This window comes from Gorilla gorilla, chromosome 4 (genome assembly GCF_029281585.2).
Source record: "Gorilla gorilla gorilla isolate KB3781 chromosome 4, NHGRI_mGorGor1-v2.1_pri, whole genome shotgun sequence".
NCBI classification, from domain to species: Eukaryota; Metazoa; Chordata; class Mammalia; order Primates; family Hominidae; genus Gorilla; species Gorilla gorilla.
The window spans coordinates 116,214,168-116,239,714 of record NC_073228.2 but is presented as its reverse complement, the minus strand read 5'-3'; the positions used below and the strand labels follow the sequence as shown (position 1 = coordinate 116,239,714).

Here is a 25,547-nt window from a genome sequence, read left to right as displayed (position 1 = left end):
CCTGGTTTTGTTTTAAGGGCTAACGTCCTAGGTTTTACGCAATTTTTTTGAACTTTGGCTACCCAGCTAAGAAGCAGTAGAATAGTCAACTCAAAACTACGTCTGATGCCAAAGCTCTAACTCTAAAACTCATTATAGAGTTTTTTTTCTGTGAGACCTCCCCTCGTGTCTCCCCTAACTGCGACTCGCATTAACTCGCTGCTGGTTCCCAGCTGGAGAGCACAGATTGCACCTGCTCCGAAGCCCAGCGGGGCTCAGTGTCCTCCGCAGCTCAACCTCGGCTGCCTGTGCACGGACATCGGGACCCACCAGGGGTCACTGCAGCTTCAGAGCTATTGTGCCCCTCAGTCCTGGACGCGGTCGACCGCGCGGAGGGCGTGGGATTGGGACCGCCGAACGGTGGGGTCCGAGCAGCACCGCGTCCTCTTCTCCCCACCCAGCCTCCAGGTCTCTTGGGGGAAGGACGCAGCGAGCGCTGGACTGCCCCGCGGCTTGGGCGCAGCGTGCGGCTTGGCAGCGTGGACTCGCCGGCACCTCGCCGCTGGGACCACGGTCTCTGCCCCGCCCTCCGCCCCCAGCTGATACCCCGCCCAGAAGGAGCTCCCCTGCCGCGGCCAGCGCTGGACTGGGGGTCCGCTTCGTTCCAGGGCTTTTTGCAGACGCCTGGACCGGGCCCACATGCACCTGGGCTGCTCCCGCCCGGGGCGCCACCACTCGCGCGGCCAAGAGAACTTTCCCCGGAGCCTCCGCGGCCTGGCGCGCCCAGGGCACACCCCCCGCTCGCCCGTCCGCCGCGTTCCCAGCTGGGGCGTCGCTCCTCCGCCCGCAGGTCCCCGCCTCCCCGCTTTGCTGAATGTCCTGAAGAAGCCGTGTTCCGCCACCGCGGCAGGCATTCCCGGAGGGAGAGCTTGAACTTGGCTACACACGGCCACCCGTAATGAGCTCGGGGGTCCCCGGACGGGAGCCACACCCCGCGACGAGCTGACCTCCCCTCGCTGGTCTGGGTAAGGAGCCTGCTGCCCTTTCCGCCTCTCTTCCGGCTCCTCGGCGCCTGCGGCTGGGGGACGGGGTAGCGGACGGAGCGACGACCTTCGCCTCTGCCCCTGCGCCCATGGTCGGGGCGTCGTGGGTGCTCCTCACACAAAAGAAAAGCCGAGCGCTCCATACTCGGCGGACCTGACCCGGGGCTGCGGGGCGGGGTCGCGGCTGGAAGTGCGCGCCCGCGGGGGACTCCGCAGGCCGATCGGAGGCCGGGACGTCGGGGCCGCGCTCAAATCCGTGCGGCAGGAGGGAGCTGCAGCGCTTCCAGGGTTTTCCAAGGCCGAGGAGAGCCTCGAATTCCCATCACTCCCTTTTCTGGTCTCTTGCCCCCATTGCCAGGAGACTTTTGTCGTCCCCAGGACTGCGGGAGGGGCCCCGCGCCCCCGCCTTCGGAGGAGCTCGAGCCGCAGGATGCGCGGGGACGCGCCACCGCCCTCCGCGCCCAGTTCCGCCGGCGCTTCCCCGGCGGCTCCCGGGCGCTGACTCTCCCGGGCTTTTCCGCCTTTCTCGCTCCCGCCCCGCCGGGCGGTTCGGCGGCCGGTCCCCGGACCCCGCCGGGAGCTGCTCCTCTCACCCTCGCCACGGCGCGGACAATAAATTAATGCATCGCGCTTGAGTGGAGGGGGCGGCTGGGCGCCTCGGTGGTAGCTTTCTCTCCTGGCTGGAGACGACCACAACCGACATGGGCTGTTTCTGCGCTGTTCCGGAAGAATTTTACTGCGAAGTTTTGCTCCTGGATGAATCCAAGTTAACCCTTACCACCCAGCAGCAGGGTATCAAGGTGGGTGCGGCCCGGAGCGCGTTCCGGGGGTTGGCGGCAGAGCGGGTGCGGGGGTGCATGGCTTTGAGGGCTGTCACCGGTGGGTCGAGGGCGGCGGCCGCGACTCTGCGCGGTGGGGAGGAGAGGCCGCTGTCCCCTGCGCTCAGGGAGAGAGTGGACGTGCCAGGGTGAGTTAATTTTGAGTTCCTTCATAAAGCAAAGTTGAGTTTGACGTTTTTAAGGTTACTCAGCACAACGGCTCCCAGCAGCACCCCAAAACTCTTCCCCAAACCGGTTTTCTCCAAAAGCCTCTGGGTGCCCCGCAGCTCTCAAAGAGGGGCAGAATGGGTTATACCAGCTGCGTCCCACCACAGTGTGGAAGGCATGGTTTCCCTCGGCTTTGTTGAAGGCGTTTTCCTTGACAGTGTTATTAGGGAATGAACTAGTTCACTCGTTGAAACGCATTAATGGGTCATTGTGATTGTTTTGCGTGGGTTCGTAGTTGGGTAATGCTACGTTTGGACGGAAAATATCTTCCCTTTCTACAGCGACCTGCGTTTATCCTCACATTTAAGTAAACATCTCTCAAAGCGACCCAGTAATAACTTTGCTCCTGTTTGTGGGTCATTAAAATGCAATCACTGCATTAACCTAGAGAGCCCAAACAAAAAGGCAGCAGAGCTCGCAGAGTTCCTCTTCCTTACATTGGATGAGAAGGTACTTATGTTTGTAGTGACAACCTGACCGACGCGCCTGCGTGCTTGTTCTGCTTTTGCAACAATGTTAACTACCTAAAGGAGATCTAAATCCGGAGCGTTTTGTTGTTTTGTTTATCTTTCTCTTTCAGTTTTAAATCGCTAAGGCATTTTAGATAAGGCAACAGCTGAGTCTGGTGAAGGGAAACCGCCCCCCCGCCCCCGCTCTGATAGAGCTGGCTTTCTGAGAAATCTAGTTCAGGCTGCCAAGTATCCTCTCTTAGTCGCTTCATCTCAGAAGTTAATCATAATGGGGTAGGCCCTGGGCATTTCCTTTTGTGAATTAGTTTTTACATAGTTTTATGCACACTAGGATAACTATTCCTGGCTAAAAGTTTCAGCGTTGATGTTGCTATTCTTAGTGTACAGAATTCCAGTTTCATAGGTGCAGGAGAAAGGAGCAAAAATAATCAGTTAAAGCTACAAGATTGTTAACCCTTTCCTTTAGGAGGTTGTTTTGAATATTGTTTCCCCAGTAATTATACTGAGCAAAATTCAGTTCGATTCTCATACGGTATTTCCTTTCAAGACCAATAAAATAGACTCTTTTGGGGGACGGTGTACATTTTGTATTTTTAACTTTTCTTTATGTTCCAAAATATTTCTCCTCTCACCCGCCCAATGAAATCAGGAAAATATTATAACTTACAAGATGATGTAACATTCTTTGGTGTACTGTATGAATAAAATAGGCAAAAATCACAAAAACATCCTAAATTCTAGATAATATATAGATTCTTGTGTCGAGATAGAAGCAATTAGAAAAAGGTAACTGATGATCAGATACTAAGACAGTAAAGAAATCTTTTTGAAGTGCAAAGTCTAAATTATCTGGAGTCTAAAGTCATCTGGAATGTGAGCTTCCTATTTAATCATGAAAGTCATGCCTGTCAGCTGTAGAGTGTGTACATTATTCTGTCAAGAGAGCAGCCAGGACTTGGGATCAAATGGAATAATTTTGTCAAAGAAACATGAATCAAAAATCCTGATCCATAATTATTTTTTATAATCCAGTGGTGCTTATCTTGTTTTACAAATGGGCTGAAAATTGGTGAGTGATTCAAAGGCAACAGCAACTATGTAATACTGTTATTTTGGATATGGGCCATATAACTAAACAATAATTTAAGCAGGCTATTGTTGGAAATAATCATTTAACAACAGGCTTGGCCTCTGTTCTTGTCACAAAAGCATGCCACAATTATTTTGATGGCTATGTGTGTAACACAGATGTTGTCTGCTAAAGCTAACCACATTATCTTCTATGCTAACTTAAGTGTATGTGTTAAACACCTACCTACCCTTGGCGTGTACTAAATTAAATATATTTGCATATTTATAAATGGTATGTATAAAAAAACTTGCATGTAGATGGTATTCAAACATTGGATGAACATGTTTATGTTCTGTACATACTTGACATTTTAAAAAACTTTTTCCTAACCTTCGTGTATTATGGTGCATAGGTACAATTGATGTGTGTTGCATTAATTACTTAAAATTAACTCCTACTTTAGTTTGTAAATGAGAAAGTAAACAGTTACTTCAAAGTTAATAGCCAGTAGCTACCATTATGGTGTTTTTCCTTGAGATAGTATACTTAGTAATTTTGATTACCACTAATTAAAGTCAAAATTAAGCAGGCAACATCAATTAGCCTACTTTTCTCTGAAAGTAACTAGAAAAATCTCTATTTTTCAAAAGCATTTCCTAACATTTATTTTGTGATTACCCTTTTTCCTATTCTATCTTAGATGAAGATGGCTAATTTTACATTAAAATTGTGCACACATTTCATCTCTTAGTAGAAATAATTTTACTGATTCCTAAATGGTTACTTGGGAATTTTCTTGTATTATTGTTACAATAATGCACTGTGAATTAGAAAATATTAATTATAGCAAGTTAAGGTGGAAGAAATATGAGAGAATCTTGGTAAACATTTTTTCTGTGTATCATTTTGAAAAACACTCTTTGGATTTGTTTAAGCACCAAATTACAAATAGAAAAGTTAGTTTTGAAGTGATTTTTCTTCAACTTAGATAAAGTTTTTCATCGATGTTAGAAAAAAAATTAATGTGTCATCATGAAAAGTGTTTCAGCCTGAAGATAACAGTTACTTATCTTATATGGTAAGATGAATATCATTTAAATGGAAAATAATTTTATTTCCATTTAATTTCCATTTAAATGGAAAATAATTTTCTGTTAAAAAAATACCAGAAAAATAAAACACAGTATCTTTGTATCCCTGTTAATATTACGGAGGTATTTGCCTTTTTTACTTGCTTTAGGGGCAACCTCACCTTGATAGCAGAAAGTCTTATTCATGCAGTTCACAGTTTGAACCTTATCCGAGATTTAAAAACTCAAGTTTATATAAGCTGAGAGCTATTGGTTGTGTGTTGAGCCCTACAATAGCTTTTAGCTGTTTGTCTTTTGCTGCTATCTCTGTTGTTTAGTCAAGTAAGGATTTTTGCTATCGTTGGTCTCAGTTGTTTGAGTAATGTTCTGGGAAACTTTTGTTGTGTCCTTTCTAGTTCTCTGTGCTGAGGGAGGTAGATAAGTTTCTTTTTGTTCTCTTAGCAAAACTTGAATGTGGCTCAGACTGCTTTTCTAGGTTTTCATTTGGTTAGCAAAACGTTTTCAGGAAAACAAAAGTCACAAGATTTGATTATAAATTTAATTCTCAAAATTGCTGCTACAAATATGAAATAGATTAGTATTTTCATTTTGGCAAGATTTTAATCCTCTGAGTAGCGTGATGAATGTTTAGGTGCTCATTTTTCCCTATGAGTATTGACTAAACTAATGAAACCAATATGGCAGTAAGATGAAAATTCCATTACCTTCTTTTAAATGGCTTTGTTAAGGTATACCATACATTTCGCCCAGTTAAAGTGTATAGTTCATCCATTAACTACTAAATAATGTTACTTCCCAATCATCCTGAGATTCCTGAGGGAATACTGTGAGTCAATTTTGATGCTTTTGGTCAGAAATTTCCTAATAAGCTAGGAAAACAATCATAAGGCAAGGGCTTAAATTTTATGCATCTCACTTACCAAAAATTACAATTTTCATTCAATTTGGACTAATAAATAAAATATCCCAGAAGATTGGGAAAAAATGAAAAGCAATAGTTTCACAAATTATATTAAGTTTATATGTGAATACTTATATCTTTTGGTATCAGCCGCTTAAGGTACAGGGTCAGGAACCATATAAATGTAGGTAGAAACAAGTAATCACACACAAACGTAAGATTCACTGTGGTCTTGATTGGGTATTAAATTAGATGTGACTGGGCTAGAAAGTGTCTCTCCTGCATAACTACATCCAGTTTTCTAAAATTCAAAAGTGATATCCAGGTTGTGGCCGCGTAAGATGAACTGTGTATAAATAGCCCCTCAATTTTACAAGAAGTCTTTTTCTTGAAAAAAATTATTAAAAATACCTTTTATCATCCATGACTTGAATGTGATTTAATAACTGTTTAAGGCGGAAAGCATTGTTGGTTACCTCCAACAGCTTTTGGCTGTCCCTCGCTAGGTGCTTCTGGTATTCTTGGTTGATAGTGAACTACACTTTTTGCAGTCCAGTTACTGTGTGTGTTCTTGAATTCTGTATTGGTAAGCTTGAACTATCTTGAACTCCCTGTGGGAGTTTATCCTGTCCCTTGTAGGATACTTAGCAGCATTCCCTGCCTCCTCTCACCAGATGTGTGGCACCTCTTTTCCAATAATGACAACCAAAAATCTCCCCAGATGTTGCCAGATCTTCCCTGATGGGCATAATCACCCTCCGTTGAGAACCACTCTCATAGAGGATAGCAGCTTCCTTTGTTCTTATGTCTTTGTTGCACAGTTTCAATATTGAATGCGGGGTAACTTTTAGATGCCTTCTATTTTTTCTTTTTTCTCCCTCTTTTGGAATGGTGAGTTGTTTACCCTCATATTCAGTGAAAACAATATGTTATCTTTATCTTGCTTCATATTCAAGTATCTTTACACGTGCTTGATATCTTTATACACAGAACAATACCTGCAGTGATTAAAAGCATAGGCTCTAAAGTCAGATTACCTGGGTTTAAATTTTGGCACCGCTAATTACTTACTAGCCGAGTCGTTTCTGAGTTTCAGTTTCCCCATCTGTAAAATGAAGAGAAATGATGTACAGTATTCACCTTCTACATTCATGCTGTCTTGCACGTGATAAGCACCCAGCAAATTTTAACTTTATTCCACCTTTCCTCTTCTTCTCCTTGTTGTAGTGGCTCATTCCTTCATAGAGATAAAGTCCAAGCTTCATTGTTTGACTTAGCACCCTACCTGATCTAGCCCTGCCAGTCCAAGTGACTTGCCCTCTAGGTATGCAGAAACTGCTTATGGTTTCCCAAATATTCCAGATTGTTTTGAGACTTTATGCATGAGATTCCTGCTGATTGGTGTACCATTTTGTTTCTCCATAAACACATCCTTACCTGAACCATCCTTGAATCAAGTGTCCCATCTGCTAGGCAGCCTTCACTTCTGCCTGACCAAGCGGAGGTAGGTGCCTATTTGTGCCTCACACATCCCTGTTACAGCATCTGTCACACTGCATGCATTATTTCTGGACACATCTGTCTCCTCCAGCAGCCTGTGAGCTGCTACCTGTGATCCCCAGGAGTCAGAGCTGTATACTTCATGTGGTAGATGCTTATTAACTGTAATTTGATAGAAGAATGAGTGGAGTGTTACAGCTGGAATAGGCTGTATTGAAAATCTTCTAGATAATGGAGTTCCTTTGCCATTTTATTTTTACTAGAAAAGACCCTAGAATAAAGCAAATCCCACTGTGAAAAATCTGTTGTCAAGATACTCTAATTTTTGTATTGATAATGGGTAGAAAATGAGACGGTGCAGTGGACTGAATGCGTGCAGTACATTGAAAAGCTGACTAGCAGCTATTTCAGAAAACATGAATCACACCGTTTTTGTATTGTGTGAGTACCAAATCTTTCTCTTCTAAATTTAATGCTCCCCTTCCAACCTGAGTCTTTCCGAAGAAGAGCATATTTCCCAAATGGAAAATAGATCCTCATACTTTAGTGACTTTTCTTCCTTGTCTCCCATTCTTGAAACTGAGAACCATGTTGGTTGGTTTCACAGTGGGGGTTTATGCTATTGTGAACCAGCACTGTAATTTTTAATCTTGCTGAATCACCTGTGTGTTACTCTTGAAGCTGTTTAAACCTAATCTGACACTGCTCTAAGGCTTAGTGGAAAAGATGGTGTAAATACATTAAATATTGGGTTTTTATGAAAAAATTATATTTTTCATTCTGATGCAAAGTGTGTTTGTCTGCAGGCCTGTTGTAAACATGACAAGTCAGAGATCAAACTGGCTGCATCTACGGCTCCTGCCTCTCTGAGATTGACTGCTTTGGTGCAGCTTTATCTCTGACAATTTTAATCACATCTGAAGCTCCTGCATATTGCTCCTGGTCATCCTGCTTTGGGTTGTGATGACTAACCACCGTTTGTTTCTGCACCATAAGTTTTGTTTCCACGTTTCATATGTTAAGATTAAACAGGCACCTGTTATCACATGTCCTGGGCATAGACTCAGTGTGCTAAATTCAGGAACCAGTCAGTTTACTTTGTGACTCAAAAACCTTGTAAGTACAATTTAGAGTGTCTATACCATTCTAAAAAATGTGATTGCATTCCTGTGTCCTCTGAGCCATGCATGTATTTCCTGTGTTCTTTTTTAAGTGAAATAGTCATTATATCTTAATGCTGCCTATTGTGAATCCCTTTCTCTATAACTACACACTCTTGCAAAGAGATTCATCAAGGTCTGGAATAGTTCCTTCGGAGGCTGTCTTAATGATCGCTGAAGACATAAAGGGCCTGCAGCCCTTCCAAAATGTGTGAGAAGTTTGTTTTCCAGCACAGGATATTGACATGCCAAGAGGAAGTTAGAACAAGAGAGATGGGGACAGGCGAGGAAAACAGAGAAGTGCTGAGCGATAGCTCACACAGACAATAACCAAAAGGTCAGATGGCAAAGGAGGAATTGGTGGACCGAGACTGCAGAGGGAACCATGTGCTGCAGTGTATTGTTTAGGAACGACACCTTCTGAGCCCTGGGGAAAGCGCATTTAGTAATGCGGAGTCGTCAGCTTGAGGGGGACTATGTTTCAGTCGTTGGTTAGAAAGTGCTTTGTTTAGAGAACGGTGGGGGCCATGAGTGAGGGTCAGGTTGCTGAGCTAGCCCACAGAGACAATTTGAGTTGTTAAATCACTCAGGTCCCACCTTGACCTTCATCAGACCTGTGTTTGAGAAGCAGGCTTGGAACCTCTGCTGCCTTAATTGCGACTTGTCAAAATTGGTTTTTCTCTGCCATCCTCACTGCTCCCGACTTAGTTTGGCCCTTTCACCTGGGCCAGCCTCCTAATGGGAGTGCTGTATGGTCACCATTAGTCTTTCCCCTCCCTGCTCCCTGTCCTGTGTTCAATCAAATCCTCATCTGCCATGTAATTACTGGCTTTGTGATTGGACAAGTGATTTTTTTTTTTTTTTTGCCAGCCCCAGTTTCCTTATCTGTAAGCTGAGGGGCATGATATCTGCCTCATAGGATGACTGTGAGAATTTGAGGAACGAATTTTAGGTACATAGGATAAAAGGTGCTCAATAAATGATAGCTATTAGTATGTATGATATATTATTTGCAAATACATTTATTTCTGAATTTCAGTTTGGGATATCGAATCTCTGCCACCCCTGCCTAAGGTTGCACTGGTTCTCTGAGGGGTATGAGTGGTTGTTAGAAGTGGGAGAGCAGTGGTGATTTGATATTCATATATATTTGTCAGATCTGTCTGTAGGAGAAATAGTATCATGTTCCATTTGTGCATCTACTCACATTGCCTCAACCACCACTAGAATTCTGAAACTCCACATCTGTACCTGTAGTCCCAACTTCCTTATTTTCTGGATTCTGATCGCTTACTAGATTCTGCACTAGATGCCTAAGCCAGCCATCACTACCCTCCTCCAGACCTGCTTATCTTCCTGTGCTTCCAAGTTTGATGAATGATCTCACACTCTATCAGTAAAGATGCTTTAGTCACCAGTTATGGAGATACCATTGCAAACTGCTTGAACATGAGGAAGTTTATTAGCTCACCTATCAGGGAATCCAGGGGCAAGGAAAGGAGGTTCAGGGCGGGTCAGTGACATCAAGGTCCCAGCTTCTCTCATTTCATCCTTGCTCTGCTATCTTGGAGTCAGTGCCATCCTCAGGTGGTAGCAGTGGCCAAATTCTAGAGATGAAGAGGTGATATTTGTATATGGCAATATGTAGGATAGTAATAGAGACAGTCTTTTCTAGGAGAAAGGCTTTCTCCTGAAGTCCTCCAGCAGACTTCCCTTGAGTCTTTTAGCTAGAATGAGTCTCATGGCCATTCTTGGGCGATAAGGGCAATGGGATCACCTGTAGGAGAATAAAGGGTCTTCCCTGAAGCTGGGTGGGAGTGGGGTCAGTTTCCCTGAGGCCAGTGGCTACATGGGGGAGGGGCTCAGGAAGGAAGGAGGAGAGTTGTGGGTGCTGTTGTCACCATCAGTGTCCATTCTACCTCTTGGGTCAGGATCCTTAAGTTTCCACATCCTTCCAGGTCTTGGAATTCCCACCTCCTAAACATCTTCCAAATTGTTTCTTTTCCCCTGTTTTCATTGCTGCTGCACTAATTCAGGCCCTTCTCAGTTCTCAACTGGACAATTTGCAGGGCCTCCTAATCCCTGCAAGGCCCCTGCTTCCAGCATTAACCACCTGCATCTAGAGTGCTCTTTCTTGCCTCCTGCCTAGAATACTTTAATGTCTAGTCAGCCTCTGTGCTTGGGTTCAATTCCTAGCTGCTAGTGGCAGTCATTTTCAAGTCCCAGCCTCCTTTCTATTCTTTCTCCCACCATCTCCTCATACTTGTCTGATACTCTAGCCAGATGGAGCTGCTTCCTAGTCTCTGAATTCTCCACATTCCCTCTCACCTTTTTCTGTGTGTAGAAAGCCCCACCCACCTCCTTTTGTTTGAGTGATGTATCAGCTCTCATCAAGCAGAGTTCTGCCTAGGTTTCACTTTTTTGTGAAGACTTCTCCTTGGTGCGGAGCTGGAGAGGCCCTCTTCTGACCCTAATCCAGACTGCATTTCATTGCAGTAGTTTTTGTACTTTCCTGCTCACCTTGACCTGGGAGGAATACAGTGAGGTGAAGAGGGCATAGGCTTTTGTCATAGACAAATCTGGCTTCGAGTCTCCCTCCTGTTGGTTAGTGCTGTGAACATGGCCAAATCACTTACCCTCTTTGAGTTTGCTTTCTCATCAGTAGTAAGGGTAAGGCTCTCCACCTTATCCTGGGATGCTATACATGAAACCCTTAGCTCCTTTCCCGGTGAGTGGTAGCAGCTGTTAGTAGGGATGGAAAGCCTTGAGGGAGAGAACTAGGTCTTTTTTATGGGATTCCCAGTCAAGCCTAGTTCCTAAAGAGTAGTAGGCATCAATGAGTAAGGGTTGAATTAATCTGAATAAGAAAAAGTATCTTTACGTTGACATAATCTGAGAAAGAGAAGGCATCTCTCTCCATTTTCTAGGTGTTCTTGGTATATAACTGCTTGACTCCTCAATTTCTTATTTAATTTTTGAAAACTGCTTTATTGAGATATAAATTGTATACTGTACAACATACCCATTTAAATTGTCCAATTCAGTGGTTGTTCATATATTTACGGAATTGTGCAACCATCACCACAATCAATTTTATAAGATTTTCGTCCCTGCAGAAAGAAACTGAAAACCACTCTTCACTTCCTTCCAGCCTTCCATCCCCTGTCCCCACCACTGTGTAACCACTAATCTTTCTGTCTCTGTAGTTTTGTATATTCTGGACATTTCATATAAAAGGGTTCATATGATATGTAATCTTTTGTGACTGTTTTCCTTCACTTGGAATAGTGTTTTCAAGATTCATTCACAATGTAGCACATGTCAGTACTTTGTCATTTTATTGCTGAATAATATTCCATTGTATGGATGTACTATATTTTATTTATTCTTTCATCAGTCAATGGTCTTTTGGGTTCTTTACACTGTTTGGCTATTACAAATAGTATTGATATGAACAATCGTGTACAAGTTTTTGTATAGATGTATGTTCTCATTTAATTTAATAATGCTTTAATTTCTCTTGTGTATATACCTAAGAGTGGAATTGCTGGGTCATAAAGTTTAACAGTTTGAGGAGCTTCCAAACTGTTCTCCACCATGACTTCATCATTATGTATAAGGGTTCTAATTTCTCCACCTTCTCACCAGCACTTGTTATAAATCTTTTTTTATTATTATCATCCTATTGGGTGTGAAGTAGCATCTTATTGTGTTCAGTTGCATTTTTCTCTGGTGACTAATGATGTTGAGCATCTTTTCTTGTGCTTATTGGCCTTTTTTTTTTTTTTTTTTTTTTTTTTTGAGATGGAGTCTCACCATGTTGCCCAGGCTCGTTTGAAGTCCTGGCCTCAACTGATTCTCCCAAAGTGGGATTACGGGCATGAGGCCCTGCACCTGGATGTATTGGTCATTTGTATATCTTTTTTGGAGAAGTGTCTATTTACATTGTTTGCCAGTTTTTAAAACTGATTTGTCTTTTTGAGTATAAGAATTTAAAAATTCTGAATGCAAGTTCCTTATCAGATGTTTAATTTGCAAATATTTTCTCCCATTTGGGTCATCTTTATACTTTCTGAAGGGTTCCTTATATACCCACAAAGTTTTGATTTTGACGAAGTCCAGTTTATCTATATTTTTTCCTTTGTTGCTTGTGCTTTTGGTGTCATATCTGAGAAACCATTGCCTAACCTAAGGCCTGAAGATTTACTCTTATGTTTGCTTTTAAGATTTTTAATAGCCTTAGGTCTTACATTTAGGTCTATGACCCATTCTTCATTTGCACATGTCCCAGCACCATTTGTTAAAAAGACTGTTTTTTTCCATTGAATTGTCTTGGCACCCTTATAAAAAAAATCAATTAAAAATAAATGTGAGGAGTTAACTCTGGGCTCTCAATTCTATCCCATTGATCTACATGACTATCTTTATGCATCTTGTTTATTTTTACTAGTTCCTTGGTAAGGTAGATGTGGGTAATTCAACAGAGAAAACATTCCTAGTTAAAAACATTCAATATTTTGAGAAAAATTTCCTGTAAACTTCCTGGAGCAGCGACACTGTATATTTTGCCCACTGTTAAATCTTCAAGAACCTAAAAGAATGCCAGGCACATGGTAGTGCTCAGTAAATATTTGTCAAAAGACTGATTGAAGGATTGTTTTAGTCCTGCTGCTGCTAATGCTTTTGTAACTTAAAACTGTGCTTGAATATTTAGACTTCCAAAACTTTTCTCTATAAGCTCTGAGTGTTATTTATGTTCTGTTAAGGATTTGCCTTTGGTTCTTGTAGGATTTTTCTGTAAATCACTTGGTGGAAGACTGGAAAAAAGGGTATTTGCATAGGTTTTATGAATAATTTTTTGGTAGGTTTGACAGGTGAAGATGTTAATGTCATTTAAATATACATGGATTTTCACCTATTATCTTGAAACATATTTAGCAGGTTTTAGAGTGCAATGTGTGCTGCTTTCCTCACAGGAAATAATGTAGACAGCTGGAAGACTGCTTCTGAACACACACACCCTTCCCACCTCCATGACTTCCTTTCAACCTTGAACTTTGGGGATTTCTAGCAGGATTGTAGGTTAAGGCCTTTGGAGCAGCTGTGGCTTTGTGGAATTGAACTACAATCCTCTATGACTGAGGGAAATTGTAGGAAATCTTAGTGGTATCAAAACTGGCATAATAATAAGCTTTACAGTCTTTTCTGGATGGCACATTTTAAAAGTCAATAGTATTCAAACGCTTGAAAAATCCCAATAAATGTGTGGGCTACTGCTCCCTTTGTCAAGAGAATCTCAAGCATTCAGAATCTAGATAATGTGGTAGCTTCGCAAAATCTTTCACACAAACTCGTTTGTGCTTGTCATTGCTTTTTCCTGTCAGCCACTCATGCTTTTGCCCAGTAGTTCTACTGTCTGATCCTCTGCACCAAAGCTGCATGCAGTCCCATATCCTCAGTTAATTCAGCCCCACAATGCTACCCAAAATGCAGCAGACAGCCAGGGCAAGAGTGTGGAAGGGCTGACATAATTACAACAGAGTGGATTTCAGTTATGATGGAAAGTTAGGCCTGACATGGACATTTGGAGTCATCTAATCCAGCCCACACTTTCTACAGGGGAGGGAACAGAGACTTAAGCACATGGGCCTAGACTCTTCTCTCTGGTTTTTCTCTTGGTTCTTTTTTTGGTGCTCACTCACTCCGTGTCTTTGCAGCATGGGAGGGAAGAACTGAGAACTGGTTATAGAGGCAGAAGTCAGAATTTACCGAACATCATGTAGATTTCACTGCCAATCCCATCACCTCCCATACTCCTAACTGCGCCCTTCCCTTCTCCCCACCCCCAGCCGTTAAATTAAGCCATCTCAGGCCTCTGGTCTGTTCCTATTACCTTAGCATTTGGATTTGTAGAACTCTTCCTGGTTAGGTTCTGTGAGAGAGAGTGTCTTCTGCTCGAGGGAAGCTTTAAAAAAGTTACATAAGAGATGGCTTGCGTGGAATTTCTTTTCAGAATGATACTTATTGCACTGCATTTTAATTTGTAGTATTAGAGCTTATGTCACTGACTGTTTCCTTGGTCTTTATTTTGTAAAGCCTTTTCCCTGAGTTTTTAAAGCTCCATGCTGCATATCTCTTCAGGAAATAAAATTAAAAACTGATTAGTGACCCTTCTTATTGCCTGAAGAAGGATGCAGAGAAGAAAGCAGAAAGGTAAAATTGCTCTTTCGTTGAAAGGTTTCAGATGGACCAATCATCAGGAGGCTAATAGATCTTTTCCCTTGATAACGATTATTTTGTGCTTCTGCTGCTGTTTACAAGGGCGCTTGGAGGATGTGCAAATTTTCCAGAATTCCTTAGGGAGCCTGCTTCTTTTTCTTTCAGACACTGTTTTTACATCATGTTCTCCAGCAGTTATTTGAAGATAAATAGGTTTTGAGTGTGAGGGTATATTGGGGTCTGGACCAATGCAATGTGACCATAATTGTAGGTTTGGATTTGTGAACTCAATTCTACAAGAATATATTCAGAGCTTATTTTGTACCTAGTAGCATCCAGGATTTCTGGTGGGGATAGTGAAATAAAGGGAGGACTCTTGCCTGTAGAAGTTTAACTGTTAGGTGGGGAGACATTTATTTATAAAACAACAGAGTATAATATGAGACAATTTATAATCAAGTATTGAATCACGTGGAGATTCTTAAGAGGTACAGAAATTCTTGTAAGAAATTGTTTCTTATGTGCCAAGGTGAGGTTAATCAGGAAAGGTATTTTAGAAAAAGTGAATACAGGTTGAACTGTGCGTTATCTGAAACCCTCGTGGCTGGCTGTGTTTCAAGATCTAAAATATTTCAGATTCTAGGGTGGTAATGTAGTGTATGTATTATATAGCATCCCCAATCACCTCTTGGGAGACACCTCATAAAACAACCACATAAATTGGATATTCACAAAAGTAGAGGCTATAAGTAGCCTTATACTAGTTTATAACAAATTTTGCTCCTGCATTATCTATTGCTATGTGGCAAATTATGGACAAAACTTAGCAGCTTTAAAAGAACCAGTATTTATCATCAACAGTTTCTGTGGATCCAGGAGCCATTTGTTGGAGGATTCTGGTTCCAGGTCTCTCATGAGGTTGCACTCAAGCTGTGGCTGAGGCGTCAGTCATCTGGAGATGGTGGATATAGGCAGCCCTCAGTTCGTCACTGGCCTTCAACAGAAAACCATAGGCCCTCACCATGTGGGCTGCTCCATAGACTCCTGAGTACTTTGCAATATGGCAGCTGACCTCCCTCCATGGAAGGAGGGAGAGAGAGGACTAAACAAGGGTATGAAAACAAGGGTATGAAAACAAGGGCTCCCTTGAAGCCATCTGGAAGACAGACTACATAGTCCTCAGATGAGTTTTTGGATTTTAGATTTGGAGAAGAGATTTGGCCTCCTGAAAGTTGAAAGTGAGGCCTTGTGAGGATGGACTGTGTCTCTGAAGGCCATGCAGGATGGAGAGGTAGCATGAACATAGAGAAGGGAGTTTTGTGGAGGAAGACGGGGAATCTGGGGAATGCTTGAACTAGCAGTCCCTCCTGTGCACCAGGCCCTGTACTTGATGCAGGGCATGAAGAGGTGAATTAGATCGCTTTTAACCATCTGGAACTTAAATCTAGAGTTATGCTTTGAGAAATAATCAGCTTGATGAAAATACTTTTCATTGAGTGTCTACAATAAGAAAGAAAAAGTCTATGTAGTGGAAGAAGGAGAGAATATAGACTCCGAATATCTGGATTCTGCTTCCAGCTCCTTCATTTCCTAGCTTGGAGAAGTTACTTAATGTTTTGCAGTCATAGTTTATCCATTTATAAAATTAAACTGATGCTAATATTATCCCATTAATATGACAAGTATTGGGAGGCTTAAGGGAGATAATGGTTGAAAAAACTTACAAAATGTTAAGGGGCCATAGATTTTTAAAAATCATTATCTTGTGGCTCCATCATTTACTCACTGTTGGCAAGTTATTTAACTCTGTGCCTGAGTTTTGTCATCAGTGAAACGAGAATAACACTATCTGCATCACAGATTGTTGGGAGAGTTGAATTAAATAGTACATGTAAGGGCTTAGAATAGTGCCTAGCACATGATAACGTGGTAAATGCCAAATGTGTGTTAGCTGCTATTATTATATAGTCATATAATGCCATGCCTCATGAGAGATGATATAGTTAGATAGTGCTGTGCCTTATGGGAGGTGAAATCATGACTTAGAATGTCCTTAGACATAGGTTCTAAGCAATGAAGCAAGGGGCAGTTTTTCTTAGAAGGCTTCTTAATGTTTACATTTGCATTTGCTGATTAGAAAACTGATTTATTGCATTGAACAGAGCTTTGAAAACAACAACCAGCTTTCTCTCTTTTTTTCTTCTTCCTCCTTTTTTGATGTCAACCTTCATGTACAGCTTTTCAAATTTTTGGAGGTCATAGCTGAAAATAACTCCTTTGTATTTCCAGTAGAATAGTCAAAAATGAACTGGTCAGCTTGCCTGCCCAAGCATAAAGAGGTACATTTAATTTACATAGCCTTGTTCACTTGATGAAGATGTGTTTCAAAAATGAAGCTTAGGCCTCTCGCAGTACCTTACACCTGTGATCCCAGCACTTTGGGAGGCCGAGGTGGGAGGATCATTTAAGCCCAGGAGTTTGAGACCAGATTGGACAACACGGTGAGCCCCCTGTCTCTACAAAATAAAAGTAATTAGCCAGCATGGTGGTGTGAGCCTGTAGTCCTAGCTACTCTGTAGGCTGAGGTGGGAGCATCGCTTGAATCCAGGAGTTAGGGGTTGCAGTAAGCTCCACTGCACTCCAGGCTGGGTGACAGAGTGAGACCCTGTCTCTAAAGAAAAAAAGGCAAGCTTAGATTTGACATGTGATTACTAAATTATATGTCAAAAAGGAGACTTACAGTTCTTCTGTTAATTTCAATGATGAAGACATTAAGTTAATTATGATTTAGCCTTTGTAAGACTCTGACTTGCCTTTTTTTCTTTTTTTTTTTTTGCTGAGGATTATGAGGACCTTGATAAATCATTATTTCCTAAAAATCTTTGTTCAACAAACCGAGAAGAGCTTTCTCCTAGACTGCCTTTAATCCATTACATGCATTGGGAGAGCAGGTTTTGACAGTGTCATAGAAACAGACACAGATTCCCAGAGAACAGCTATAAAGGAAACCAGACTCCAGGTTGACAGTGGATCAATCCCCTTATGGCACAGATTTTCTTTGTGAATGGGGGTGAAAAAACTAGAGGCTCCTTGTATGTTTTCAGGTTAAAAATCTGTTTTTTTTTCCTACTTAAAAATGCTGAGGGTTTTTGTGTGTGTGTGTGTGTGAGCTAGAGGGAGAAAAATAAGTGACCTGACATTTAAATACCATATTAATATTTGGGTCAGTTGTGTTTAAGAGTAAACATACGACTAACTGCTTTCTAGGAAGCCTTAATCTTCCTTTTAAATATTGTTCTCAAAAGATGAGCAGTATTTATGTATTGAAACAACATTTTCTTGAAGTATGAAAATTGAGGTACTGAAAACAGGTATGTATTCAAGAAGATGTGCCTTGCTTTACCAAAAAAATGTGCTTTTGAAAAGTTTTGCTGTAAACTGATTCATGTTTTGAAATGCTTCCCATCTGGTGTTATAGAAAAGTTGAAAAGGAGGCAAGGATTTTTTTTCTCCCCAGGGGAGGAGTGGTGATTTTATGTGATCAATGTCTGTAGTGCCGAGTCTTCCACGTACTTTTCCCCACGCTTTTTCTTTTTTTTTTTTTAAGGTCCATGCTAATCTCAGTATATTCCAATTTTAGTATATGTGCCGCTGAAGCAAGCACTCCCATGCTTTTTTACTTGCTGCAGTAACTGGTGAGTTGACCAAAGTCATGTTGCTAGCAAAGGCTGCTGTGGTTTTCAGCACAAAGTGAAAGACAGGCATTCCTCTGTTTTGGTTTTACCAGTTGTATTAGTCTGTTCTTGCATTGCTGACTGGATTAAAAAAAAAAAAAAGAGGTTTAATTGGCTCATAGTTCTGCAGGCTGTACAGGAAGCATGGCTAGGGGGCCTCAGGAAACTTACAATAGTGGTGGAAGGTGAGGGGGAAGCAGGCACATTCCACATGGCTAGACCAGGAGGAAAAGGAGGAGGTGCTACACACTTTTAAACAACCAGTGAGAACTCACTATCATGAGAACAGCAAGGGAGAAATTTGCCGCCAAGATCCAATTACCTCCCACCAGGCCCCTCCTCCAACGCTGGGGATTACAATTCAAGATGAGATTTGGGCGGGGACGCAAATCCAAACCACATCACTGGTATATGTTTTTACCTTCATCTGCAAGTGGCTAATTTATTGCTTTCCACCTAACGTGTTGGGGTTACAGAGTGACAGCAAAATGCACCATTTCCACCTGTGTTTAATACATTTTGCTGCTCTAAGTGGAATTCATGGCTTATTAGACATGCCAAGTTGCTAGTTTTCTAATCGTACGCAACCAAAAATGATCAGTAAAAATTGCTTAGGCTGACTAGTGTATCTTGAGGTCTTACTGCATGCACCTGTCATTGGCTCTCTTTTTGTCTAATCTCGTCTCCATGGAAGAGTCATTGACACTAGTTGGGTCAATTAAGCTGCATTTCTTGGGTTACATTGTGTTCGATTTCTGTTGTAGGAGGAAAAAGGGTGAGTCAATAAAGATACAATTACTTGGAAATAGCTATAATTTTTTATAATACTTACCAGTAGATTTTATACTTCTTCTTAAATTAAGACATTTGGGTGGAGAATAAAGCATATGCAATCCATATACATATTTACATATTTGCTGTCACGTGATTCTGGTATTTTTGGTGTATCCGTTCACATGGGTAACATTTTTAAAAATTCTTTAAAATTAATGAGAGAACATTGAGAATTAGTTTCCTCTTATGTAGGAACTTTTAGTTCTTCACTGAGTAAAGGATGAAGAAAGAATTCCTCAGATCCTGGGTAGTGAATACGTTAAATGCATGTTTGATGCAAGTGTTTGATGATTAGGATAAATGGCCAAGCTTTTTTCTAGCTCTGAAGGTCTGCTGGATGTGGCTAGTTTTCAAGCCTGGAGGTAGTGTCTGTGGCTTACCTAGTCTGGAGTCACAATCAACTTTTTATTACTCAGGTTCTGCAGATTACTGTGACTTTTTCATTTCCTCTCATAGATAGGGGACAGATAGGAGCCAGGAAAATCAGTGAAATTTCCTATTTTCAACAATGTGGATGCTTGTTTGGTAGGGAAAGAAGAGTGAAGCTGTTTGTTCTTTCTCGGACTCATGAGTATTTTGATTTTTTAATGACTCATTTTTTGGAACTTCTTATTTTCTTCATTAGGGCTACTTTATAGAGTAAGACCATATATAGTTAAAAGTTATCCAGAAGGAATAGGGAGCCAGTCACTTCCATGGAAGTTTTAACAGTACTTGCACCCAGATATTTTGTGTCTCCATGTGATGTCTAACACCCAGTGGTGTTCAGTAAATGTTAATACCTTTGCCTTCTTGACACTAGTCAGGCTATTGTGGGGGATACAAAATGAACATACATTAAATTAGAACAACAAAATTGATAGAGTTTGGATGTTTGTCCTTACACAAATCTTATGTTGAATTGTACTCCCCAACACTGGAGGTGGGGTCTGGTGGGAGGTGTTTGGGTCATGGGGTTGGATCATTCATGGCTTGGTCCTGTCTTTGCATTAGTGAATGAGTTCTTGCAAGATCTGGTCATTTAAAAGTGTGTGGCACCTCCCTCTGACACTTTCTTTCTTGCTCCTGTTCCCACCATGTGACCTGCCTGCTCCCCCTTTGCCTTCCACCATCAGTAGAAGCTCTCTGAGGCCTCCCCAGAAGCCAAGAAGATGCTGTGCCATGCTTGTACAGCCTGTAGAACTGTAAGCTAATGAGACCTCTTTTCTTTATAAATGACCCAGTGATATGGTTTGGCTCTGTGTCCCTACCCAAATCTCACCTCAAATTGTAATCCCCACGTGTTTTGGGTGGGACCTGGTAGGAGGTGATTGAATCATGGGGGCGGTTTTCCCCATGCTGTTCTCGTGATAGTGAGTTCTCACGAGATCTGATTATTTAAAAGTGTTTGGTAGTTCTCTTCACCCCCCTCTCTCTTTCCTACCACCTTGTATAGAAGGTGCCTGCTTCTCCTTCACCTTCGGCCATGATCGTAAGTTTCCTGAGGTCTCCCCAGCCATGTGCAGCTGTGAGTTAATTAAACCTCTTTCTTTCATAAGTTACCCAGTCTCAAGTACTTCTTTATAGCAGTGCGAAAATGGACTAATACACCCAGTCTCAGGTATTTCTTTATAGCAATGCAAGAACGGCCTAACACATAAATGTAATCTAGGGCTGGTAGTGTGATATTGAACCAGTGGGAGACATGATGGGCCCATGGAGAAGTGTCTTGAATTTGACTTTGAAGGATTAGTCAAAGGGGGTGAAGGGATGCCCACTGGAGCTCCTAGGTCAGTGGGCTGCTGGCTGAGCCCAGAGGCAAAGAGGAGTATCAGCTTGCATACAGTTGGTGTTACTAGGTAGGTGAAGGGCCTGAAGCCATTAAGGGGATTTAAGACGTGATGTGTGATAGGTCAAAGCAGAGAAGAACCCTGGTGGTATTTAAGGAAATTAAGCTGGCGGTTACCACCTGCAGGCTGGATTAGAGCTTTGGGGAGGGAATCTGGAGTCTGAGAAAGTGTTATGTGTGGTAATGAGAGCTGGAATTCAGCATGGAAGTGGAGTAGAGGAAAAAAGATAGTGAGGATGTTTTGGGTAGTCATTCTTTAAACAGATATATTTTGAGAACCTTCCAGGTGCCAGGCAGTGGGCTGGGCCCTGGATGCAGCCATGAAGCCAGCTGACACACTGCCTCCCAGTGTGGAACTTACAAGTTAGTGGGGAACCTGGTTGGTGATTACACAGGTCTGGGAGGATATGGTTGTGGTGACATGAGAGTATACAACAGGGGAATCTGATTGAATGGGAGGGGAGCCTTCCTGAGAATGGGATGTTTGGGCTGAATGGGGGTGACAGGAGGCAGAAGTTCAAGGCAGAGGGAGCAACCTGAGCAAAGGTCCTGAGGCAGAAATAGAAAGAACCCAGTGTGGCTGGGGTATAAGGAGGAGAAAGGAAAGAGCTGGTGATATGTGATGATCATAGCAGGGGAGGGTGTATTGAGAGGAATATTGGTGGAAAGTGGGTGGTTAGGTGGTTTGATTTTGGCGAGGGTGATGGATTCACCGCTCCACACGTTGGTCTCACAGTGTACATTTACTGGATGAATACCTCTTTTTAACATGGGGCTAACTTCTCATTTCTCTGGCTCTAATTAAGATGTTAATGTCATACTTTTTTTTTTTTTTCCTAGGATAGACTCCCCTTAGCTTCTTCCAGAAAACATCCTGGCAGTGAAAGAAAGGTCTTTAAGGCCCTGGACGTGTCACCTTGAAGCCCATATACATTTCACTCAGAGCCTATGAACTCGAATAAGATTGGCAATCTTATTTTGTTAATACTCACAGGGGCTAGCTGATCTGATATCTGAGTCTATAGCAAAGACAGGCTGGGAGGACCTCAGGTGAAAGAAAGAAAACCCACCTTCTAGGCTGGGCATGGTGGTTCAGAAGCCTGTAATCCCAGCACTTTGGGAGGCCGAGGCAGGCGGATCACTTGAGCTCGGGAGTTTGAGACCAGCCTGGGCAACATGACAAAACACCGTCTCTACTAAAAATACAAAAAATTAGCAGGTGTGGTGGTGCATGCCTGTAGTCCCAGCTACTCTGAAGGCTGAGACATGAGAATCACTTGAACCCGGGGGGCAGAGGTTGCAGTGAGATGAGATGGTGCCACTGCACTCCAGCCTGGACGATAGAGTGAGACTGTCTCAAAGACAAAGAAACAAACAAAAAAACCCCCATATTCTAAAGAAGCATTTATTATGGGGCTGTTTATTATGGAGGCTGATAGTGCTTCACTCTTACTAACTGCTAGGATAGAGATTTAGTAGGCCTAGGAAAAAGAAAGGAAAATCCTAAAAAAGAAAAAATTTCCCTTGTGTTTTCTGACATTGGAAAAAGATTTTTTTTTAATATATTGAATGATTATTGTTACACAGTGAATGGGTTGGACTAAGTAATTTCTAAGACTACCTTCCATCTCGAAAGCTGTGTGATCCTCTTCCTGTCTACATGCTGTGCTTTGGCCAGCTTGTTTTATGCATCATTGTATGAACATGCTGTGTGCATTTCTTAGCTTAGTGGCTTAGCTTACAATTGTCTCCAGCCTGAGTACCGTAGAAAGGAGATTTCTGGATCTAAATGCATGGAGACTTTTAAAGCTTTTGATATGTGGGGCCAAATGTTTTCTAGGCAGGCTGCACTATAGAATAATGGTTAATGGTTAGCTTTTTGAGCTAGGAAAACTGCGGTGAAATCCTTGACCTGCCACTTACTAGCCGTGTGATTGAGGATTTACTTAGTCCCTGACTCCCTTCATTTCTTCATGTAAAAAATGGGGAATAATAATCATATAGGGCTTTTATGAAGATTAACTGAGAATGTACTCTAATTGCTATTTTATTTTATAATCCTAGATTTCCATGAGTGTAGAATATTAGCATATAAAATATCCTGGTCAAATTGACAAAGAAAATGTAAAGTTTCATTTATATTTTTTGATTACTGTTGAGGTTGAGTATTTTTTCATGTGTATGGGTTATGTTCATTTTTTGTAAATTTTTTTTCAGAATTACTACTTTATTATAGTAGTGGTCTCTTCTCTAAATTTATATTCATATTGCATCTGCCACTCACTTTACATGCACTTGATATTCTGCACAGCATCAAACACAGCACTAAGAATGCACAGTTTGGTGCTCAGTAGATACTGTGTACATTTTTAAGACGTAATACATGTATAATATGAAGGCTATTTTGCTATGGTAAAAATCATTGTTTCTGTTCTTAGATCAAGTCTATGAATTCTTTATAAAATTAGTATTTTTACTTTTCAGAGAAACTCTCAAAGTTACTTCCTTGGGAATTCTTATGAAAAATCAGCTGGAGGTCATTATCTTAAGTGAACTAACTCAGAAACAGAAAACCAAATACTTCATTTTCTCACTTATAAGTGGGAGCTAAACAATGGGTACATATAGTCATAAAGATGGAAATAACAGACACTGGGGACTCCAAAAGAGGGAAGCGTAGAAAGGGGGTGAGGCCTGATAAATTACCTATTGGGTATACTGTTCAGTATTTGGATAATGGACAGACTGGAAGCCCAGTTCCCATGGGTATGCAATATACCCATGAATCAAACATGCACATGTACCTACTGAATTTAAAATAAAATAATATTTTACAAAGAAAAGAAAAATCGTATTACTTGCACCATGTTGGTCATTGCAGCTTAAAAGTATACCCATACATTTCTTGATACTTCTTTCAGAAGGTGAAAGCTAATTCACCTGCCCTTGAGTATAGGCTGGACTTATTGCTTTGGAGACTAAATTATACAAGGCACGGTGGTGTCTCTGTCTGTCTCTGTCTGTCTGTCTCTCTCTCTCTCTCATCACCTTGCTAAGTGGAAAGCCAGCTGACCTGTGGTGAGGCCTGTGTGGTGAGGAACTGAGAGTTCTTGCCAATAGCCAGGTACCTGGACTACTTTGGAATTTGACCCTTCAATGGACTGCAGCCCTGGCTGATACTCTGACCATAACCTCGCAAGAGACCACGGGCCAGAAGCACTCAGCTTGATGTAGATGCTCCTGGAGTTCTGACTCTCGGATGCTGTGTGAGATAGATGTTTGTTGTTTTAAACCATTACGTTTTGGGGTAATTTGTTATACAGCAGTAGTGCCATATAGTTGTCCTCCAGTGTCTGATAGATGTGTGAATTCATTTAAAACTGAAGTAAAAACTCAATATGACATAGTCTAAAACTGAGTATGTATCTGGAAGAAACTGCATATTGAAGCAATATGGATAAAGCCTTTGTATAAAAGTGAAATGGTTTTCTTTTTCTTTTTTAAAATATTTTTTAAATTATACTTTAAGTTCTTGGGTACATGTGCACAACGTGCAGGTTTGTTACATATGTATACATGTACCATGTTGGTTTGCCGCACCCATTAACTCGTCATTTACATTAGGTATCTCTCCTAATGCTATCCCTCCCCCTTCCCCCAACCCCACGACAGGCCCCAGTGGGTGATGTTCCCTGCCCTGTGTCCAAGTGTTCTCATTGTTCAGTTCCCACCTATGAGTGAGAACATGTGGTGTTTGGTTTTCTGTCCTTGTGACATTTTGCTCAGAATGATGGTTTCCAGCTTCATTTATGTCCCTACAAGGGACATGAACTCATCCTTTTTTATGGCAGCATAGTATTCCATGGTGTATAATGTGCCACATTTTCTTAATCCAGTCTATCACTGATGGACATTTGGGTTGGTTCCAAGTCTTTGCTATTGTGAATAGTGCCACAATAAACATAAGTGTGCATAAGTCTTTATAGTAGCATGATTTATAATCTTTGGGTATATACCCAGTAATGGGATCACTGGGTCAAATGGTATTTCTAGTTCTAGATTCCTTGAGGAATTGCCACAGTCTTCCACAATGGTTGAACTAGTTTACATTCCCCACCAACAGTGTGAAAGTGTTCCTATTTCTCCACATCCTCTCCAGCACCTGTTGTTTCCTGACTTTTTAATGATCGCCATTCTAACTGCTGTGAGATGGTATCTCATTGTGGTTTTGATTTGCATTTCTCCAATGACCAGTGATGATGAGCATTTTTTCATGTGTCTGTTGGCTGCATAAATGTCTTCTTTTGAGAAGTGTCTGTTCATATCCTTCACCCACTTGTTGATGGGGTTGTTTTTTCTTCTAAATTTGTTTTAAGTTCTTTGTAGATTCTGGATATTAGTCCTTTGTCAGATGAGTAGATTGCAAAAATTTTCTCCCATTCTGTATGTTGCCTGTTCACTCTGATGGTAGTTTCTTTTGCTGTGCAGAAGCTCTTTAGTTTCATTAGATCCCATTTGTTAATTTTGGCTTTTGTTGCCATTGCTTTTGGTGTTTTAGACATGAAGTCCTTGCCCATGCCTATGTCCTGAATGGTAGTGCCTAGCTAGGTTTTCTTCTAGGGTTCGTATGGTTTTAGGGCTAACATTTAAGTCTTTAATCCATCTTGAAT

General features: G+C 41.7%; 1 protein-coding gene and 1 pseudogene across 4 annotated transcripts in view; one reads left to right on the top strand and one right to left on the bottom strand.

The window, feature by feature from the left end:
• Positions 1 to 270: 270 nt before the first annotated feature.
• LOC101140752 (uncharacterized) lies at positions 271 to 1,165 on the bottom strand (annotated as a pseudogene).
• The window catches only part of EPB41L4A (erythrocyte membrane protein band 4.1 like 4A), a 274,611-nt gene continuing 249,672 nt past the window's right edge, over positions 609 to 25,547 (top strand). For 3 of the 4 annotated variants that reach the window (XM_055387555.2, XM_055387552.1, XM_055387551.2), the window contains exon 1: positions 1,437 to 1,822. In XM_055387555.2, coding sequence (XP_055243530.1) covers positions 1,724 to 1,822 — 99 coding nt within the window. In that variant the 5' untranslated portion in view covers positions 1,437 to 1,723. Of the gene's footprint in view, positions 1,823 to 25,547 lie in introns of all 4 variants that reach the window. The other variant, XM_004042349.5, reaches the window with a different exon arrangement.